This window comes from Martes martes, assembly GCF_963455335.1.
Source record: "Martes martes genome assembly, chromosome: 9".
NCBI classification, from domain to species: domain Eukaryota; kingdom Metazoa; phylum Chordata; class Mammalia; order Carnivora; family Mustelidae; genus Martes; species Martes martes.
The window spans coordinates 61,311,216-61,334,157 of record NC_137896.1 but is presented as its reverse complement, the minus strand read 5'-3'; the positions used below and the strand labels follow the sequence as shown (position 1 = coordinate 61,334,157).

At 37.5% G+C, this 22,942-nt stretch overlaps 2 protein-coding genes across 6 annotated transcripts in view; one reads left to right on the top strand and one right to left on the bottom strand.

The window, feature by feature from the left end:
- The window catches only part of RHOQ (ras homolog family member Q), a 50,887-nt gene extending 48,162 nt beyond the window's left edge, over positions 1-2,725 (top strand). Inside the window, exon 5 of the mRNA XM_080813752.1 lies at positions 902-2,725. Within this exon, the coding sequence (XP_080669878.1) occupies positions 902-946 (45 nt within the window). The 3' untranslated portion in view covers positions 947-2,725. The remainder of the gene's footprint in view (positions 1-901) is intronic.
- Positions 1-22,942, bottom strand: part of PIGF (phosphatidylinositol glycan anchor biosynthesis class F) — a 114,876-nt gene that overhangs the window by 11,837 nt on the left and 80,097 nt on the right. The window contains exons 1-5 of one of the 5 annotated variants that reach the window (XM_080813747.1): positions 22,762-22,856; positions 20,633-20,792; positions 19,391-19,482; positions 17,611-17,727; positions 3,161-3,269 (exon numbers count right to left, since the gene is read on the bottom strand). In XM_080813747.1, coding sequence (XP_080669873.1) covers positions 3,161-3,269; positions 17,611-17,727; positions 19,391-19,482; positions 20,633-20,792; positions 22,762-22,811 — 528 coding nt within the window. In that variant the 5' untranslated portion in view covers positions 22,812-22,856. Of the gene's footprint in view, positions 1-3,156; positions 3,270-17,610; positions 17,728-19,390; positions 19,483-20,632; positions 20,882-22,761; positions 22,857-22,942 lie in introns of those variants that run through there. The other 4 variants (XM_080813746.1, XM_080813749.1, XM_080813745.1 and 1 more) reach the window with 4 other exon arrangements.

Below are 22,942 nucleotides of genomic sequence, written 5' to 3'. Positions count from 1 at the left end.
TGAACAGATAAAGAAGATGTGGTATATACAATGGAACATTACTCAGCCATAAAAAAAATGAAAGCTTGCCATCTGCAACAACATGGATAGAGCTAGAGAGTAGAATGCTAAGTGAAGTAAGTCAGAGAAAGAAAAATACCGTATGATTTCACTCGTATATGGAATTTAAGAAACAAAACAAAGGAGAAAAAAAAGAGAAAGACAAACCAAGCAACAGACTCTTAATTATAGAGAACTGATGGTTACATAGGGGAAGGAGTTGTGAGGATAGGGGAAATGGGGATGGGGATTAAGGAGTACACCAAAATGCATATCCAGCAATTCTACTTTAAGAATTTATCTTAGGGGCACCTGGGTGGCTCAGTGGGTTAAAGCCTCTGCCTTCAGCTCAGGTCATGATCCCAGAGTCCTGGGATTGAGCCCCACATCGGGCTCTCCGCTCTGCGGAGAGCCTGCTTCCCCCTCTCTCTCTCCCTTGCCTCTCTGCCTACTTGTGATCTCTGTCTGTCACATAAATAAATAAAATCTTAAAAAAAAAAAAAAAAGAATTTATCTTAAGGAGGGACGCCTGGGTGGCTCAGTTGGTTAAGCGGCTGCCTTCAGCTCAGGTCATGATCCCAGCATCCTGGGATGAGTCCCACATCGGGCTCCTTGCTCGGCAGGGAGCCTGCTTCTCCCTCTGCCTCTGCCTGCCACTGTGCCTGTGCTCGCTTGCTTGCTCTCCCTCTCTCTCTGACAAATAAATAAATAAAATCTTAAAAAAAAATTTATCTTAAGGAAATGACAGTACTATTTTCCAAAGACTTATAAATAAGAATGGTAACTGTAATTTAAAATAGCTAACATTTCTTACAAATGATCTCATTTAATCCTCACAACTGCTATTACCTCCATTTTACAGTTAACTTGTTCAAATCACATAGTATATGAAAGAGCTGGGAGCTGAATAACACGTACGACACATCTTAGTAGAAGAAAGATCACACCTTATAAATTATGCCAAAGGACTCCCGCCTTGATTTAAGGCAAGCAGTGAGGAAGTCACCGGAACTGTCGAGCTGGAGAAACAACAGGATCAGGTGTGTATTTTGCTATGTAAAGAGTGGTTTGCAGGGAAGACACAAACGAGATGAGACACACTTGTACACGTTAGAGAATTAAATGTAAATGGAGAGAAGACAGATCCAAGAGATGTGGAAAAAACAAAACAAAACAAAAAAACACTAAACTAAAATCAAAAGGACCAGTGACCAGTTAGACCTGAGCTGTTAAGGAGAAGGCAGTATTAAGGATGACTCGTAGGTTTCTGACCCAAGCAAATGTGTGAATGAGAGTGCTCCTTACATTACAGGGGGAGAGAGAAAAAGCCACATTTTAAGCATGTTAAGTTTAAGGTGATTATGGAGGCTCAAGAGGAACACCCTGCTGCATTTTTAAGTCTGGGGGGGAGGAAATAAAGCTTTGGGCTTCGGTAGCCATAATTTAATTGCGATCATGGCCAACGGAGGAGGTCGTGCAGGAATAGTGAGAACAAAGATGTCGGAAATCAAGAGAATACTGCTGTTTTAGGAAGAGATGGTCCAAAAGAAGTTCACAGGGAGACTGAGAAGGAGAAACCAGACAAGGAAAAGGACACAGCTGTTGCAGAAAGTCAAGAAAAGAGTTTCAAGCAGGGAAAGTGTTTCCAGTGAGTTAGTGCTCAGAGAAGTCCCGACAGTAAAGTCTTAAAAGTCTTTCTTTGATTTAGCAATGAAGTGACTGTGGACAGGGTGGTTTAAAATGACATATATATTATAGTTATACATACGGAGAAAGAACTGCACAAATTATCACCAAAATGCAAATGAAATGAGGGTTGCCTCTGGATGGTTAGATACTTGATAATTTTTACTTTCTTCTTTATAATTACTGATGTTGCTTAAATTTTCTAAATAAATACATACTGTCTTTGTTATAGGAAAACCATGCTCTTTGTGTTGAAAAAAGAAAGTATATTTAGGTTTTTTTTTAATTTTTAAAAAATTTTTTAATTTTTTAAATTTCTTTTCAGTGTACCAGAATTCATTATTTATGCACCACACGCAGTGCTCCATGCAATACGTGCCCTCCATAATACCCACCACCAGGCTCACCCACCTTCCCACCCCCCGCCCCTTCAAAACCCTCAGATTGTTTTTCAGAGTCCATAGTCTCTCATGGTTCATCTCCCACTCCAATTTCCCTCAACTCCCTTCTCCTCTCCAAATCCCCATGTCCTCCGTGTTATGCTCCACAAATAAGTGAAGCCATATGAAAATTGACTCTCTCTGCTTGACTTATTTCACTCGTATATTTAGTTTTTAATACTACAGTTCCACTTGGGAGAGATTATCTTGAGAAAATAATTGAAAAATGCATGAAAATATAGATTCGAAGGTATCTATCCCAGCACTGTCTAGAATAGTGAAATACTGGCAATAACCTAAATGATCAGCAGTGAATCTGTTAAATAAATTTAGGGGTAACTGTGTAATGGCATACTATAGAAGTCATTAAAAATGAAGACAAAGATATATTCATTACTAGTTCAGTGATCTTGGAAATAATACATATCCTCTAGGAATAAGTTTCCTCATCTGTAAAATGGGAATAAAAAGAACACTTACCTCATAGTGCTTTATCTAGCTTATTAGCTATATCCTACTCTGATCGGAAATAAAAAACCTGATGTTCATGAGCTTCCTTCAACATCACGTACCCCTATTTCAAAACCGACTTTGCTCTACGCTTTTAAAAAATACTTCAAAATCAACATTCAACTTGGCCATAAATCAAATTAGGAAGATACGCATCTAAGACCACAAAGGCAATGAGTATCAGAGTTGAAAACAGGAAATTCCTATAACTTCTATTCTGTTTTTTAAAGACTCCTATAAATATCACAAGCTAAGCTTATTTATTCACCTACACATGAAGAGAACAGTGCCCAGAAGACAGAACAGGGCTGATCCAGATGCCTATGGGCCCTGTGGCCAGTATGAAATCGCCTAGATTATGGTGACAGAGGGAACTGGATCCCTACTTAACTGAACAACACAATTTATACAGACATACTGGTTAGCTTCATCAGTTTCACCATCACTGTCCATTTATTTTGTTGCTTTAAGCAGCTGAAACCAACCTGCCATGGTCTCTCCCAATCGAGTGGAATAGGAAAGGCTCCAAGCCATGTTCCTATAAAGCTAGAAATTGTAGTGATCTGAAGACTGTTCTCCCAAATGGATGTAACTCTGTAAAACACAAATATGTAAATCACTGGTGATATCTCTCTTAGCTGCTAGAGAATCAAAAAGTAGTGCCAATAACACTACACATACAGGTTCTGTTCATTTTACAACCAGCTCGAATTGATATCTACTTAACCCTGAACTACTAACAACCAATTAGGAAGATGATATAAATGTTTTTCAGTTGGAAAGGTAGTATGTACACATGGTGAGAGTCAAACAATCGGAAAGAGCATTTGCAATGAAAGCTAAGTCTTCCTCCCACCCTTATCAACTCTGGTTCCTCTCCCCAGTGGCAGCTGCGATTACCAACAGAGTACATATCCTTCCAGACATAATTTATGCATGCACAAATATGTTTGGAATGATATATGCATATGATAAAGGATGTATCCATCCTTTATCAAAACTCAAATGCATCATGTTATAAACCCAGTTTTGCTATTTTGTTTTGCCTTGTTAACAGCTATACTAGTACTCCACTACATGGAGCGACCGTCACTTATTCAACTAGTCCTTCCTATGGCACATTTCATTTAAACAGATCAACTCTATTTGGTGGGAGAGGGGTAGAGAAAGAGCAAAAGATTTCAAAAGATCCAGCAATTTTGCCTACCATTCTTATTTATTAAGTGTGTATCTTAGAATATAAAGGTGAAAAGACACAATTCTGCCATTCTCTGCCCCTCAGAGTGTGACCACTCAGCCATGTGGAGCATGAGTCTGGTTACAGAAAAGTAAAACCCCACCACAATATAGTATGTCGGGTTCCAAATATTCAGTTGTTTAAAATTCAAGGTTGACTTATTATCAAGTTTATGAAAGGCAGTTTCTTCCAGCAAGTGTGGGTATTACTGAAGACATCTGTTTTGTTAGAGGATTTCTTTCATTAGAAACAGGCCAGACACATAAAATATACACTGAATTAAAGTAGCCCCAAATGACACGTCAGTTCATAAGCCAATCCCTCCATCAACTGTCTCTCTCATTACTGCCCCTCCCCCACCCTACAAAAGATAAGAACTTCAGCTCTTGAAATCGATTTTCTGGAAGAAGATTGGAGCCAATCACTATAGGTCCAAATTCATTATTACTTTCTAGGCAATTGTTATCGCTCTTTTTTATTTTATATAACACCTAAAAATGCAAGTCAATTTCTTTAGACAGCATTCAACAAGACAGAGAGCCGTTTCAATCTCGGAGGGGGAAAAAAAAAAACCTGATGAGTTTAACGTAAAGAGGTAACTGTACTGTTCGGGCAATTTAAAGGATTTCCTAGGGTTATTTTTGACCATCTGTGGCTGTCAGATGTTGGCTAGTTTTCACTTAACACCCAACTCCTATATGTTGCAATACATAATGTGTCTAGAGACATAAAGTCTGGGAGAGGTTGAGAGCAAGGTTTACTTTCTGCTGGGAGGGGTTTACTTCTTCCATTTTGTGGAAGAGGAAGTTCCGCCAGAACTGGAAGAACCAGTGGCATTTGGGCTTGATGAACTGGAGAAAGACTCGCACTGCAGGTAAAAAGAACGAAAGTAAGATTGGTTGAGGCTGAGTGAAGAAGATGAAACAAGGCTGGAAAAGTAGGTTAGAGTTAGGATTTTTAAAAATAACATTTTCGCTGAATACAGTGAAAATCTGCCCCAGATAACCTTTCCCCAGCCATAGAGTTCACACGTTTAAAGTGCACAACCCAATGTTTTTCAGTGTATTTATAGCTGTGCAACCATCATCCCAAAACGACACCCTTTTACCCGTTAGCAGTCACTCCCCATTTTCCCTTCCCTCCAGCCCTAGGCTACCATTAATCTACTATCTGTCTCCATGGATTTGCCTATTCTGAACATTTCATATACATGGAATCATACATCGTCTTTTGTGACTGGCTTCTTTCACTTAGCATAATGTTTTCAAGATCCATCCACTTTTGCAGCATACTTCCTTCTTTTTTATTGCCAAATAATAATTTATTATATGGATATAATCACATTTGTTTTTCCCATGCATCACTTCCTGGGACATTAGAGTTGTTTTCGCTTTTTGGCCACTATGCATAATGCTACTATAAATAGTCACATACAAGTTTTGTATGGACGTATGTTCTGATTTTTCTTGGGGATACAGCAAGAAAAGGAATTGCTGGGTCGTATGACAACTATGTCTAACCTTTTAAAGGAACTGTCAGGCTGTTTTCCAAAGCAGCTGAGCCATCTTTATTGCCACTCGCAATGTGTAAGAATTCCAATTTCGCCCCACCCTTGCTAATTCTTGTTATTACTGATCCCAGCCACCTTAGTGGGTGTGAAGCAGTATCTTATTGGGGTAGATTTAGAGTTAGGATTTTGGAAAAACCTGAAAAGTCACACTAAAGAAGCCACTGAAGGTTTTAAATCAAGGCAGATACGATCAGAGCTATGCTTCAATAAGGGTCCAGTACATGGCTTATCTAACATCTAAGTTCCAAGTTCCTTGGGCTAAGGGGCAAGATGCCTGCACATTTTTCATTTTTATAGCACACTAAGACCATCAGTTACAAAATGTGCAAAAACATAAGAAGCTGTCCTCTATTTTGTTTCATGTATCCAAAGGGGTTGATCTTACACATAATAAATATTTTAAAAAATGGACCTAAGGCCTAGTTTTAAAAATAGAAAAACTCTGTAGCCTATCTTTGTAAAATTAAAATTTAATATTCATCAAAATCATAATATATATCAACACCTTCAAGGTCCCAGAACACAATCAGAGGGTGACACGTACTACCAATTCCTCCCTACATCCCTCTCCACTCCTTCCTGATTTCTGCTCCCAAGGCAGACACTATAAACTCTTCACTATTTCTTCTATGTACCTCAAAATGTAAAGATCATACATTAGGTACAGACTTTTTAAGACATAGTTACTCCCTGCTTTCTACACTGGAAGGAGAGGACTTAGTACCCTTTTCCCACAAGCCTGCCATCAACACATACCCATTTCTCCCTGACTCATCATCCCCTCCTGCATGGTAACATTTCCTCTGGGCTGAATCAATAGCAAAGTATCTACATCATTACGGTCATGAAAACATTCATGACAGCTGAACCAGACAGTAAACCACAGTCATATTTCTTTTTTTATAGTAATTTTTTCATGTTCTTTGGATATTAAGAACTGCCTTGTTTTATCCTCCATTTGTTTATGTACCTGTCACTAAACCATCCTCAAATATTCCAAAGAAACTAAACATCACCTCTAAATACTTGCTTGTGCTCTGTTTTCCTTCTGTCTTTCTTTTTGGAGGCACCTCACGTTCTCCGAGCTGGACTGGCCGCTCTCTGGGCCTGAGGCATAGCTGCTGTCCTGTTCCCTACACCATCATCCTATGAATTCCCTTTGCCTCTCTCAATGCTTTTCGGTGTCCTGCTTCCTAAACTCCCAAGACTTTCTTATACTCTCATTTTTCTTTCTTTTTTTTAAAGTACCTCCTTCAGTAGATTCCTGAGAAAGGGTAAAATAGATTTTAAAGATTGTTTAAAGTCTAAAAAGGACTTGACTGTAACTGTTGGAAATCATTTTGCCTCAGAATTTTGAAGGGATTGGTCCATTATTTTATGTTTCCCACTATGAAAAGTTCAGACATTCTGGCTCCCACTCCTCTCTAGGTAAGATGTTCCTCCCTCCACTGTCCTCTCTGGTAGCCTTTAGAATTTTCTCTTAGCTCTTGGTTATCTAAAATTTCACAACCCTATGTCTTGGAGTGGGTGTCTTTTCAGCCAGGATGCTGGAAACCCATGGGCCTTCTTAATCAATAATGTCAAGTCTTTTGGTTCTTGGCATTTTCTTTTTAAAGACTTGCTTTTTCTGCCCAGATCCCTTAAGATTGTCTTTTTCTTACTCTTTTGCTGGGAATACTACCATTTGGAATTAACCCTCTGATTTTGTTTTACCTTTTAATCCATTTTCCATATTTTTGCCTTTTCTGTTTGATTAAAGGAACTTTTAAACTTTTTGTCTCTATTTCTGTTGAATTTCTTTCTCTCGTATTTTTTAATTTCCAAGAGCCTTCTTGTTCCCTGAATATTCCTTTTGACTGTCTCCTGTTCATGTCTTATGGATATAAAACAACAGACATTTTTTAGAATTATCTTCTGGTTTTTATATCACCTTTGTTTCTACTGAGTTTCTTTTTTGTTTTCATTTCTGCATTTCACTTTAGAGGTGTGCCTGAAACGCCTAATGATTGTTCATTTCTCATTCTACTTAAAAGTAAAATATTTTATATGAAATGTTCAGAACAGGCAAATCTAGAGAGACAGCAAGTATTTTAGTGGTTGCCTGGGAAGGGGGTGAGGGGGTGTGCCAGGGTGGGTAGGAGGGGGACTGCTAATGGGCAGAGTTTCTTTTTGGCATGGTAAGATGTTCTAAAATTAGGTTGTGGTGATGGTTACAAAGCTGTGTCTATACTTAAAAACCACTGAATTGTATACTTGAAATGGTGGGGTTTATGGTATGAAGTTGTATCTCAATAAAGGTATGTTTTTTAAAAAAACAACAAAAAAGAAGCACACTAAACAGATGACTAGATGTTCACTGTGCATGAGCAGCACGAGTCTCCTTGTGGGATTCACTGTACCAGGGAGTGAATAGGAACCCTGCCATTCAGAGAACCCTCAAATGTCAGTAACTGTAGGTTTTTCTTTTGTGCCATTTTTTCCCTGAAAGTACTTCTACACCCTGCCTAGCCTGGCTGTTGGTATTCTGGGCCAAAGGAGTGAAAAGGACTAGGCATGGGAGGATTCATCATTCAATACGTAGAATTTCATTTAATCCTCATTCCCTGAAGAGACTGTACCAAACAGCTGTAGGATCTGGGGCCAGCCAGAGTAGGTGGGGGTAGAATTGTATTTATTCCATCTTCCCTTCCTCTGCTGTCTAACGTCTATTGCTTATATTACTTTTATAGTGCTCCTATTTTGTTCACTGTAACCCTAATTTGCAACTACTTTTTTTTAATGTAGTGAGTCCCCTTAATGTGCAAACTGCACGATTCCTTCATTTGGGGAAGCTGTCTTCCATCAAATTTTGAATTACTTCCTGTTTTGTTATTTTAGGAACAGTAGCTAGTCTTAAGTTCATCTCCTTTGTTCTCTGCATTTATCATTTCTTTTCTAACTGCTTTACTCTTCCCTACCTCTTTCATTCTGATTGGCTCAAACCTTTCTTCCAAGCTAGAACTTGATTTCTTAATTTATCTGTTTCTAATTTATGACCTGTGGTGGTGTGGTTTGGATTCTCATTCTATTTCATTAATTCTACAATCTCCTTCTCCACCTCATTTTTTTTCATCATCTTATTTTTGAGCTTTTATTGAATTTATGCTCTTAATGACACTTTTCTATGACAAACCGTGTAGAGTTTGTTTTTTTCCCCTGGGTACTATTTTCTTCCAGACTGGATTCTTTGGTCTTCCACGTGCCTTTTTCTTATTATTCTACAATGTGTTTTTAGGGTTGCCATGCCATTTCTTTTCATTTTGCTCGCACTTTGCATGGGCACACTGCCCACACTACATATTTGCTCAGATACAATGAGTGAATTATCTTTAAAACTGTCTTCCCACCTTAACTAGCACCAATTTTTCCTGTCTTGAAGCTGCATTTGAGGACTGGATGTTATTTGCTACTCAGTTTTCTACAACCTGAGGCAGAAGAAAAGAATGGAGGCAGGGAGGCAACATAAGGGAAATGCTATCTGTGCAATTTAATCAGTAATATTCTGTTGAAATTTAATAAATTGCTCGACAGATCAAACATCCAAAAATTTCTAACCAGAGCTTATGCATCCCATTAGAAATCAGATGAAGCTACAGTGGTAGCAGTCTGGCCCCTTGACAGAGCCCAGTAGGCAGCAGCCCTCATAAATTGATAAAAAGGAAACAGCCCTGACTGGGAATTAGGGAAACAGCACTCTATTGGTAGGTTAAGTTCATATTCTTCAAATCAAAACTTTAGCTGGGCAGTCTCTGTCAACTTCTTTTGATCTAGGAATTCCACACCAGGAATCTAGTCTACAGAAACTATTGTACAAGTATATAAAATTATATGGTACAAAGATGTCAGAATAACATTATTTAAATTCTTGAAAATAATCTTCAGTAGGAAATTAAATAAACCATGGTACAGGGGATGCTTGCCCAACATTCATCTCACCCCTGATGAACAGACTAATTAAATCATGGTGATTCCATTCTCTCTCCCAGTGATTAGCTTAGGAGGCTCAAAGGAGAGGAGTTGCTGCCATCTCACTAACAGCCTGAGGCTAAGAACCAGGACACTCAGTGAGAAGCACAGTTACACTTTGACTGTCTCTCTGTAGAAGCACAGTTACACTGTGACTGTCTCTCTATGTCTAGAACCATACAATCTCTATCTGTCAGATGATCAGTTTCCCGATTGTTGAAATGAATGTAAATGGCAGTATTCTTACTTAAGGATGAAGATATACTAAGGACATTACGCAAAAAGAGGTTGATTATACACACATACAGCTAACAACGTTCTTAATAAGTTAAAAAAGAAGTTATAAAGCAGTGATAGTATAAACTGCAAATATGTGATACTCGTGGACAAGCTTAGACTAAAATCTGTCACAATGGCTGCTTCTCTGATAGGATTATAGGATTTTTAGCCTTCTATATTTTTCTATTATTTGCGTTTTTACACTATATATTCTTTTGTAATAAACAAGATAAAAAATAAATTCTTTTCTATTAACTAATTTATAGCAGCGCTGACACTGGTTTATTCCCCTTCTGTAAGTTTCCATGACAAAGTCATCTAAATTCTATGTTTTGGGGTTAATTTTTTCATAGTTAAGGAATGTATACATAGTAAAGAGGGCTGAGACTAGAATAAATGGCTCACCACCCTGTGGACAAACTTGAAAACTAAAACAATATTACAGATCAAACTTCATGACGATGAGCTCCAAGTAACTGTCTATATTATTTGCCTCCACTGAAATTCATCCTATCAAACATTAATTGAAATAGACCATGCTGAATGCTTACTATGTTCTAGACATTGTATCAGGTGCCTGGGGTAGCTAACAGTGAGCACTGTGGCTTAGATAGGCTGTCATCAAAACAATGCTTCTTCAAATGGAGCTGATCTTTTAACTATTCAGGTCGTCATCTAAAAAGGAGACCCCACACAACTAACTCCTCCTGGTGGCTAGAGATATTTTACAGGACTTGACTCCCCTACTGAATGAATATTAAGACCAGTGCCTCTTTGCCACTAAATTTTCATACCCTTATCATGGCTAAATTACCCTTTTTTAATAATGTATAAATTTTTGGTCATTTGCTATCTTTTTTATTTTTAAATGTCCTCGGTGGTTTTTTCAATATAAAATCGATTTCCATGAAAGATGACCAAAAATGCCTGCTGTCTTTATCTAAACAAACAGGTCTTACTATCTTGACCTTGGCAAGATAACCACAAATTCAGGAACCTATTCAGAAATTCAAGTTTTTCAGTTCACCAAAAGTGGTCAGATCCTAAGTTAAAACATGAAAAACAGCATAAAAGAACTGATAAATCAAAAAGCAAATTCCAATGAAAAATATAGGTTTAAGGTAGTCAGAATATTACTTTCTTTTGTAAGAAAGTCTACAAAAGGAAAAAAACCCCACAATAATTATAACAGCAAGGTAACAAACTGAATTATACTAGTACACATTAAGTATGCTCAGTAATAAATACCAAATAGAAGTTGGCATAAGTTAAGAGACCAAATAATTTTTCTACCTTCAGGTTTCTTTAAAATAGCATTCCTTTGTATTTTTTTAATCTAGAATAACTTCATTATTTACTTTAAGGAAAAGTCTTGTTAAAATAGTGTCATTTATGTCATTTAGTTAAGTATTAAATCTCAACAGCAACAGAACTCTTGGGACAGAATTCCTACACAGTTCTTGAGGATCAAAGCTTTTATATTTCTCAGTCTTCATCGGGTTATCATCTATTCAATATTAATCATGCAAATAAATAAATAAACAATTTGGATATAGTCCTTATTTTGCATAGAAAAGTATAAAACATTTATACTGATTCCATACTGAGCAAGATGTAAGCCCAATTCAAAACTGGCCTGTTCGTTCTGAACATTTTAGTTGTATTTCAATAATACCAAAACAAAACAAAAAAACTCTTCTGTGTTTTATAGGCTAAGACACAGAATAAGGGATAAAAATATTTAAAGTCCTAAAATCTTTAATCAAAGTATTTTATGCACTTTTAATGAATTAGAACTAGAGCGTAAGGACTTCAAATCAAAACTTTAATTTCTGTTGTAAATAATTATTGAGTAGAAACAAAATGTATTATTCATGTTAGTATAACCTCCAATTCTCTGAAACCAAAGTTGTGACTCAATATAAATAATGCTAACTGTGTACTGGGACAATTCTGAAATAATATACAAGTTGTGTGAGTATTTCATATTATCGCTTCAGAACCACCAGATCTTTGCATTTTAAAAATATTTTTGCCTGACAGTGAACATTTAAGAAGGCCAACATTAAACAAGTTAACCTATCAAATTAACTGTTCCCTTAACTCATTCAAAATTTGACATGCTTTTTATGCGAAATTCTTAAAGTGTGATAAAAATGCTAGGGAAGAAACTGAAATAACGCCTGGGATGGTGGAGACATGAAGACTTAAGTTGCTCTCTCACGACAAAGCTCAAATTAATTTTACATTAAACCAACTGAAAAAATTTCCTCCTTCTCCATGGTTGTCCATGCCCTGTACTCCTTGGTCTGCTACCTAAACCAGGAAGAGGTACTAAGACAAACAGCGGCCAGGATTGGAAGAATGAAATATAAAAATGCTCCCTGACATTTGTTAATCCATTTGACAAACATTTCTTAAGCATTTGCTATTTGATTTCATTTATCTCAGTCAGTTCTGATAACAACCCTGCGAAGTGTTTATTAGTATTCTTCTAACAGTATTACACATGAGGATCTCTGAAGTTAAATGAATAGCTTCTCTAAGATCACTTGGGCCACTACAAAGAGAAGACAGGAGTTCATTTTCTAACCCTCAGTGTGGTCTTCTAAAACCTTCTGTCCTATCAGATGATCTGCATTCAAGTCCCAGCTCTGCTGCTTACTAGCTATTCCAGGGCTTGGGCAAATCACTAAACCTGTCAGCTTTCTAGTATCTTTACCTAGAAAACTGTGAAAACAGAAGTATCTTACCAGACTGCTGTGAAATTTAAACGCTATAAGACACATGAACATGCTTTAAAAGTTGTTATTTTTGCATATTACTATTTCATGCCCCTCCCTGTGTGATGTTAACTGTTTTATATTACAAATTGATTGTTTTTAGCTATAGACCTCCAGCAACTGAGCTATTATCTTGTTGCATGTTAGAAATTTTTGAAGGCTATTTTTGCAGTCTACCGAAGTTTAGGTGGCATAAAAGAAATCTAAAAACTTCTTGATACAGGCCTAACTTTCAAACCCCCAAATAAGCTTACTATTGACAAAACCTAACCTATTATAATTTTCATTTTGACTAGGTAGTGTATTACTATGGTTTAAATTTCAAAAGACACCAAAGGGTAGTTAGTTGGTGCAAAGTCTTCTGAGCTGGTCCCCTAGCTTCTCAGACCCCCTCCCCAGAGATAACCAGTATTTTTATCAGTTTCTCATGTATTCTTCCAAAGATACACAGGTATATCTATTCTTTCCTGCCCACTTTTTACATAAATGGTAGCATCCTACATACATTTCTTCACCATGCTTTTTTCCACTTAACAGCGTATCAGTAAATAAAGAAATGGTTGGGTTTTTGTTGTTTTTTAGCTACACTAGATTTAACATAATCCATCCGTTATTAAAGGATATTTAAGCTGTTTTCAAAGCTACAATGAGTAATCTTACACATTCAATATTTTGTAGGTATGAAAATATACCTAGTGCATAAGATCCTAGAAGTGGAACTGCTAGGTCAAAGATGGGTATTTTTTATTTTTACAAATATTACCAAACTGCCCTTCACAGAGCTTGAACGAATTTGTATTCCCATTGGCACTACCTCCTCAAACCTTTAACACTATGTATTATGAAACTCACAGATCTTTGTCAGTTTGCTTGCTAGCCGGAAAATGGTATTCCCCTTCCTATAATTTTTAGTTTTACTTTGTTATAGATCCTTCTGAGAAGGAATAAAATGCCAATAGGTACGAAAACAAGGTGACAACAAATTAACTCTGCAAATCTCAAAGTATCCAAAAGTTGAATTTTATAATAAATTTTTTTTTATAATAAATTTTTTAAAAAGCTCTTTTTAACCCAGCAGAAAATAACAGTCATGCTGCAAGGTATACTTCAGGCTAAATGTAGAAATAGGGTTAAAGCAGAATTAGAAAATATATACATATTAAATTTGTGGTAAGTTACTAAGAGAAGGGTAGTTTCTCTGTTTCCCTTGAGTTTTGAAGTTTGATTTTTTTTCAATTTTAAAATATTAGGCATTTATATGTATAGCCAGTTCTGCTATAATGCTTATTTTAAACATGCAAATTTGTTCTAGTTTGATTTATTAGGGAACAATATGAGCAATTTCACCTGAAAAACACAAAGTGAACACATAAAAACTGCACCCAATGGCACTTAGCAGTGTATGAAAACACAAAATGTGCACATCCCCCAAACATCTATCACATAATCAAAACAGTGGTGTACTGACATAAGGATAGACATATAGGTCAATGGAAAAACAATGAAAGATCATGTGTTTATGATCAACTGATTTTTGGCAAGGATGCCAAAATCCCTCAAAGGGGGAGAATAGCCTTTTCAACAAAAGGTGCTGGGATAACTGATGAGCTGCATGCAAAAGAATGAAAGTAGACCCTTACCTCACACTGTATACGAAAAATAATACAAAATGGACCAAAGACCCAAATGTAAATCCTAAAACTATAAAACTCTTGGAAGAAAACATAGGAGTAAATCTTTATGACCTTGGATCTGGCAATGGATTTTTAGATAGGACCCTTAAAGATGCACAAGCAACAAAAGACAAAAACTGATAAATAAGATTTCATCAAAATTAAAATCATTTGTGCTTCAAAGGACCCAATGAAGAAAGTGAAAAGATAACCCATAGAAAGAATGTGCAAATCATGTATACGCTAAAGGATTTGTATTTAGAATATATAAAGAACTCCTACAACTTAATAGTAAAAAAAGGACAAATAACCCAACTCAAAAATAACCAAAGGATCTGAAGAGATATTTCTCTAAGGAAGACATGTAATTACTAATAGGCACATGAAAAGATGCTTGACATCATTAGCTGGTAGGGAAATGGAAATAAAAAACACAAGGAGATAACAATTTATGTCCATTAGGATGGCAATAATCATAAAGGCAGATAATAACAACTGTTGGCAAGGATGCAGGAGAACTGTAGCCTTCATACCCTGCTGCGGAACGTAAAATGGTGCATCCACCTTGGAAAACTGGCAGTTCCTCAAACAAGTTATCATAAGACCCAGAAATTCCACTCCTAAGCACATACTCAAAAAACTAAAAACATTATGTCCATACAAAAACCTGTATACAAATGCTTACAGCTCCTTAGTCATAATAGCAAAAAGTAGAAACAATGTGGATGTCCACCAGTTGATGAATGGATAAGCAAAATGTGGTATACGGCCGCACAAAGGAATCTTACCTGGTCATAAAAGGGAATGAACTACTGCATAGATGAACCTTGAAAATATTATGGGTAAGTGAAAGAAGCTAATCACAAAATACCACATTTTATATGATAACATTTTTATGAAATGTCTAGAACAGGCAAATCTATAGAAACAGTAAAGAGATTAGTGGTTGCTTAGGGCTAGGGGAGAGGGGATAAGGAAGTGATACCTAAAGGGTATGAAGTTTCTTTCTTGAGGTTATGAAAATATTCTAAACTTTACTGTGATGACGGCCGCACAACTCTTGTGAATATATTAAAACCACTGAATTGTACACTTTAAATAGGCAAAGTGTATGGTCTTTGAATTTTATCTCAATACTACTTTAAAAAAACTCATCTCCCGGGGTTACTAGAGGGGATGTGGGCAGGGCAGGGTGAGGGGATAAATGGGGGATGGGCATTAAGGAGAACACCTGTGAGGAGCACTGGGTGCTGTATGTAAGTGATGAATTACTAAATTTTACTCCTGAAACTAATATTACACTATATGTTAACTAACTGGAATTTAAATAAAAAATTGAAACATAAAACAACAACAACAACAACAAAAACAAAAAAAAAACAAACCCCAGCTCCCAGCTCCCTTGGTTTCCCTCATTTGTATGAGTCACACCTCCCACATCCAGTCCTTAACTTCCCATCAGATTTCTAACAACCCTCCTTTACGACTTCATAATAACTTACCAGTGGCAACTCTTCCCACGCTACTCCCAAAAAGCAAATTTCAGGTTTTTTTTGTTTTTTTCCCCAAGGAAAAGGACCATATTCATTATAATGTTTATCTATTTCTTAACTATTTAACATGTACAAAACTATACTACCATTTTTATTAAGTTCCTGTCTTTTTTAGGAGTTATTGTCAGGGTTTTTGAGTGTTATGCCTCAATCCCACCTTTCCCATAAGTTCTGTGTTTTTTAGCATCCAATTTTGCATAGTGCAGGGACTTCTAGGAATGCACATGCCATACTATGGCAGAACTAACTGCACAATCAGAATCAGATGATAATGTTTTCCCCAAATATATCATTATCAGAAACACAGTTCAAAGCTGGATAAATCATCAATCCAAATCTATAATGTTTCTACTGGTTTTCACTGCTTAACAATTTCAAACTAAAAAGCTAAAAGAAATGAATGCCATTAGGAATACTATGGTAACAATGTGGGAAAGAGTTTTCAATGACTGCACTTTTGTTTTCTAGAGACCTTATCAATACCAGAAGACAGTTCTGCAGGGAAACAATATTCATTTCAAAAGGAAAATGTCAGTAATTTATGGAGCCTAGCTAATAGCCAGCATGCATCCTCTGTACTATACTGGTTGTTCCCTTCCAAATTACAAAACTACCACCTTCCCTTCAGTTTCTATAGCTTCCTTCATTATCTCATCATGCATGTCTTTCCCTTTTCCCTTCATCTCACCAAATCTCACACTCCCGATCTGAATCCTTTACAGATCATTCCCCTTCCAGCTTTCCTACCCCTCTGAGTTCTAATAACACTTACTATCTGATTTACACAAGTTTAATCTCATATTGTTTGTTCGTTTTATTCTTGTCCCTTGACCATACAACTTCTTGTGTGGATTCTAACACTTCAGAATCTACACAAAGCCTGCACAGCATGGAGCACAGAGTAAGAACTCAAGAAATTTTTGCTACTGGGTGATAAGTGGGACAAAATCATGGGCACCAAATAAGCTTTCAGCTTTCTTACTTACTTACAATTTAACCACTTAACCATTTCTGATACGAACCATTTCAATGCTTTGTAGAAGCTAAAATTTTAACTTAGCTGTGCTGAATTTATACTTATACATGGCTGCTAAGGACATAAAATCCTATAAATTGCACTCAGAAGTCTTACCCCAAAAAAGGCTACATAAGAAATTACAGTTGTGGGACGCCTGGGTGGCTCAGTTGGTTAAGCAGCTGCCTTCGGCTCAGGTCATGATCCCAGCGTCCTGGGATCGAGTCCCACATCAGGCTCATTGCTCGGCAGGGAGCCTGCTTCTCCCTCTGCCTGCCACTCTGTCTGCTTGTGCTCACTCTCACTCCTCTCTCTCTCTCTCTCTCTGACAAATAAATAAATAAATCTTTAAAAAAAAAAAAAGAAATTACAGTTGTTACACTAATAAGCATTTTTAGATTTTGGAAAATTTACCCCAATTCTACATTATAAGAGGTATGAAAGCAATTTTATCTGTAGCAATTTTAGTACAGTGACAAATCATCCCTGAGGAGTGGTTCTCAAAGCCTTCTTTTGGTAGCGGAAATCTTTTTTCAAATAAAAGGCAAAGTGGGATCCTCCCATACAGAAGAAAAGCAGAGCTGATCTTGCTAAAGTGGAAGGAGGAGCCTCTAGCTCTACCTGCTTGAGTACCCCTCAAATGTAATACAACCCCTTCCCTACCCCCACTTCCCAACCGTGGTGGGCCCTTGAGGCATCCCTGAGAACCACAGTCCTGAAAAACACTCATAGAATAATCTGAAAGCATCCAGGAATGGAAAAATACTATATTAACTTGTTTAAATTTCAAACACCACTAAAATATAAAATTAAAACTTACCCATTTCTACTGAAAACTCTTAGCCATGCTTTGATGTTTGGCCCTAACAAACACAAACAAGGTACAGTAGTAAAGGTTGACAAAGTAACTGCAAATAAAAATGTTTCCAACACCAACCTAGAAAAAAAAAAAGCTTTATTAATTTTTTAAAAGCATTAAAGGTGTATGTACACTACATAATCTTGGTTACTTAAATAGATTCAACATGAAAACATTTTCTTATACTTTACTTTGAAAGGTAACACAAGTCCTACCAAAATGATAATTACAAAAAATTTTAATACTAAAAAACAAGCTATGAAAAACAATCTAGCAAATATCTGGCTTCATTTTTTTTTTTAAGATTTTGTTTATTTATTTGCCAGAGAGAGAGAGTGAGAGAGCATGCACACAACCAGGGGGAGTGGCCCGCAGAGGGAGAAGCAGGCTCCCGGCTGAGCAAGAAGCCTGATGCAGGACTTGATCCCAGGATCCTGGAATCATGACCTGAGTCGAAGGCAGACCCTCAACCAACTGAGCCACCCAAGCGTCCCAAATATCTGGCTTTAATGATAGAGTTCAGAAGTGTTAAATACCCTCTGATCTATATGAGACTCTCCACTGCAAGAAACCCCATTTTTAGATAATTAACCTTCTTCCTGAAGAAGTTCCTCTGGAACTTTCTCTGTAACCACTGGTTCAACTCTAGCTTATACTGGAGCCACTTGGAAAGTGAGATAAACTAAAGCTTGGGGAAGCTGTACCCATAGCATTTCTGAGGTCTGAGAACTTACTTTTGATAAAATGCTGATGCTGCTGGTTTTAGTACTACTGCTCAAGACATTCATTCTAGCCGACAATGGATTAAATAGAAACTACCATTTCCCATTAAAAGGTCTTGTTCGCCCCTCTCTAGAAAAGAACTACCCGTTAATTTAGTGTGTGTATATATACAACTGTGTGTAAATATATATGACTCCATACATAGATGTATCTGTGTGTCACAACTTACCTCACTGTGATCACTATTCACTTTTAAATAAGGTTTCCCAATCTGTGATGAACATTAAATAAGAAATACTCATGAATCTAGTTTTTTTTTTAAACTGGTCAGCTTTGAAACACTGTTGAGTTAAATTCTGCCCTTAAACTATCAACATTAGGGGTGCCTGGGTGGCTCAGTCAGTTAAGCCTCTGCCTTCGGACCAGGTCATGATCCCTGAGTCCTAGGATGGAGCCTCATATCCCCACCACATCCCCACATCTGGCTCCCTGCTCAGCAGGGGGCCTGTTGAGGGGGGCGCTCCCCCCCCCCCGTCAAATAAATAAATAAAATCTTAAAAAAAAAAACCCTATCAACATTAGGTTATTAAATAATTAAATACAGGAATCTACGGAATTTTCTTAAGAAAAACTTCCTTCAAGCACTTCAGAATCATATTTACTAACAACTGGTATGCTAATTTTAACTAATTTATACATATCATTATAGTAAGCTCCCTTAGAGGTTCTAAGGTCCACACATTTATTGGAATAGTTTCTCATCTACCTCCCTGCCCCTACATGCAATGGGGTAATAGAAGTCTAGGTAAGAGGAGCATTTAATGAATTAAGTTATTCTTATTATGAAGTAATGTTAAAAGAATATCATTACTAAGAAAGGGCAATGATGTCAGTATCCTTCTGTGATCTGGTAGTTAAACACACCATGGTTTTTCATTCCTCACCAAAGAATTAGTGCTTTGTTCGGTAAACAAGTGTTTCAAATATAATTGCCTTAAGGTACAAACTTCAGACTTACTCTATGAGTGGTGCTCCATATAGAACAAAAATTACATGAAAGAAGAAACATGACATAAGAAAGTAGATACAGCATTTCAAAAACCTCGCTACCTAAAAAAGAAATGAGAATGATTTGAAGGTTCAAGACAATGCCTAGAGGACAGCAAATGCTTCCACTTTATCTACAAATACAACTTATTCCCAAGTGTGCAACAGTTGAATGTTCTTTACGTTGGGTAGCCTGAAGTCAGATTCCATCTCCTGTGCACAGTGCACGGACCTCCAGACAGCCCACAAAACAGCCTACAAGTCACAAATCACTACCCATATTCCACCCACCCAATCAGCACTAGAATCAAAAAGCATTTCTGTTCCTGTGGTATGCACTGAGCTACACCACGAATCAGTATTTATAAAATATTTACCAACAACAGAACACTATGATACAAAAAAAACCAGACAATCCTTATTATGTGATACATGAAATCTTTGCAGAAAATAAGGAGGGTTTTTTTTTTTCATTTAAAAACAAAATTCCTAAGAAAACTGTACCAAAAAAGCATAATATTAAGTAATTCCCCAAATCATATTCATGTGATTATATGATGCATATGAAAAAAGACCTGCATGTCTACAAATCAGTGTGGGACCTACTTGATTTGGAGCTCAAGAAGCTCTAATTACAACACACACAGTGTTTTAAATTATCTAAGAGAGCTACACATAGTATTGGATAATGTTAAGGGAAGACTTTATTAATTTAAAGTAATAGTCAAGTGTTATAGTGAACATTTCAGAAAATAGATTCTGATATCTGAAAACTTTAACACTGTTTAGTTGAGGAATGCCATGTTCAAAACAAAGCTACCACAAGGCTTATTTTGTAATTTCTGAAAAATCCATTTTCTCTCAGAAATGGAAAAAATAAATGAAAATAAAATGTCTTATGAAGTTTAAGATATGACTTCTATGTCATGAATTTATCTTCGGCGGTGACTTAAAAACATGACTATCTAGATTCACAATGCTGTAATATCCACTGAAGACATCCTAATTCCACAACTGATGCATGGCAAAGGATTTATCAAACATTGTGGGCAGCCTTCCAGCAATAACAGGCTACTGATATGAAAAAAATAAAAAATCAGGTTCTCTTTACTCACTGTAAATAACCCCATAAGTACTTGACTAATACTTTATTCTTTCATTAGAAGAAACACTACCCCTATCTAAAAATCAGTTATCAAGAAATAAGCCTTACCTTGTATGATAATGAACTTCTTTTAGAGGATGCATTTGGTTTCACTACTAAATATAATACTATATTGACGGCAGTTACAAAAACAGAACAGATGCACAACCATGTCAAGTGTGTTTCCAATATTGAGAAGTTCTCCAAGAAGAATGATGGAATGAAGATGCTTAGGATAATTGAAAATATGCATAAAAGATGGGTATACAGTAGTCTCTTGATATCAGTATCTTTCATGGTGTTTTCTTGAGAGGCTATCTAATGAAAAACAAATTAAGAAAACAGTATATCCAATAATGATTTTTTCCATTGTCTAAATGCTCCAACGCCTAAAAGTAAGCATGAACAAGTCAATTTTCTATGCACAATGTATTAGTTTCAGAATATGGTTAAGATGCATATGTATAAATGTACATGTAGACTAATATGGCTCAAAAAGGTCTCAGAGCCTAAAAAGGACAAATTTACTAATTTCTTAAATATTTGTAACTGGTTTCTGTAAAAGGGTCATGTACTGGGACCAATTAAGGGATTCGTTTTCTTTTTTCTTTCTCCTTTTGCCAAAATCACAGAGGTGAAAACAACATGCACGGATTAATGATTTGCTCTTGCTGGAAGTATAATCTATGCATTCTAGGAACCCCGTGAATACACTTTAGCCAAACTGTTGGCATTTTTTTTAATCATTGTGGACCCTTGTCTAACATCACAGTAGTTCACATCTTCTGGCAAATGACAAGTGACACCAAGTGCACACTTGAATACTCAAACGGTGACCAGTGTAATCAAGAAAGTTCAAAGAACATTATGCTAAACTCAGGGATCCCAATGCTCCAGAAATACCAAAATGACAATATCTGTTACACGTGCTAAGTTCCAATCAAAAGTAGGTGATAAATAGGAGAAAAAAAGTCTACTTTCTCTCGTTGTCTCTATAAAATACACATTATATGTATATATGTTTATTCATAAATTACCTAACAATATATAGCATACTGTTACTAACTTATTAGTAATGTTAATACTAATGTTAGGTATAATACTTAATATTAATACTTAATGTTAATATTAATAAGATATTAATATTAGGTGTTAATATTAATAAGATATTAATATTAGGTATTAATATTAATATTAATTGATATTAAGTAGAACCTTATTAATTTAAAGTAATAATCCACTGTGGTGAACATTCCAGAAAAATAACAGGGCAAGTCCAGGCCTTATCCTAACTGCTCTGATATAATTCTGTAATTTTCCAAGGCAAATATTCTACTGATAAGGAAACAGCCTAAGGCACATTAGGAGACAGGTCCAAGGTCCCAAGCTCCCAAGCACTAAAGCCACATCAAAGCCCCGCCTCTTTGATATAAAGATACACACTAGGGGTTGAGAAGAGAATGAACAATAGAGGGGAAAAAGGAAAAGTTTCTCGCAGGTCCTATCCTCTGCCGAATGAGAGACGGGGCAGAGGATCCGGAATACACCATCTCAACAGATACCTCTTCGGGTATTTTTCTGGGCCCCTCTCAGAATCCCAAATGACATGAGTAGATCTGGATCTAATACAGTGCGTAGTACCCGAACTCAGATGCTTACTGAATGAATGAATGAACAAGAACGAAGGAAAGAGGGTAGGTCCTGCGAAAGCAGCCCCGGGGCGGGCCCTGGCAAGCACACGAGGACACCCGTCGGGCGCTCCTCCGGCTGCCACGGCCCTGGCCGCCGGGGTCTAACCTAGCCAGGGTTCGCAGGTCCCGAGGCTCGCACAGGAGGAGCCTCCGCGGAAATCGCCAGGACCTGTCTCTGCAGCCCCACCCCAAACTCGGTCGCTCGGGACTCTGCGCAAGCCTCACCCAGGGCGAGTGTGAGCAATGGGGGACGCGCTGAGAAGCATAATCAAAGAGCACCCGCGCGGAGACCAGGAGAAACGGAGGGCCACACACAGAAAGACGGATCTGCAAGAGGGCCGGGTCCATCAGGGCAGCCCCTGGGTCACGCCGGAAGGGTGGCGCTCGGACGGACGGCGGGCGCGGGCGGGCTGGGGGCACAGATACTGTCGGCCACATGGGCAGTTGGTGGGGGCTGTCCGCACAGCCCGGGAGGTTCGCGTGCGGGGAAGGTTCGGCTGGGCTTACCTAACTCTCCCGCCAGCGGAAGAGAAGCGGAGGTTACTACCTCCAACCATCAGGTACGACTCGCCGCCCTAGCCCTCGCGCAGGCGCAGGCCTGTGGGCCGGAGACCCAAGATCGCACAGCCAATTGCAGAAGCGGAGGGGCGGGCAGTAGGAGCAGCCCCGCCTTCCAGCTCGCGTTTAA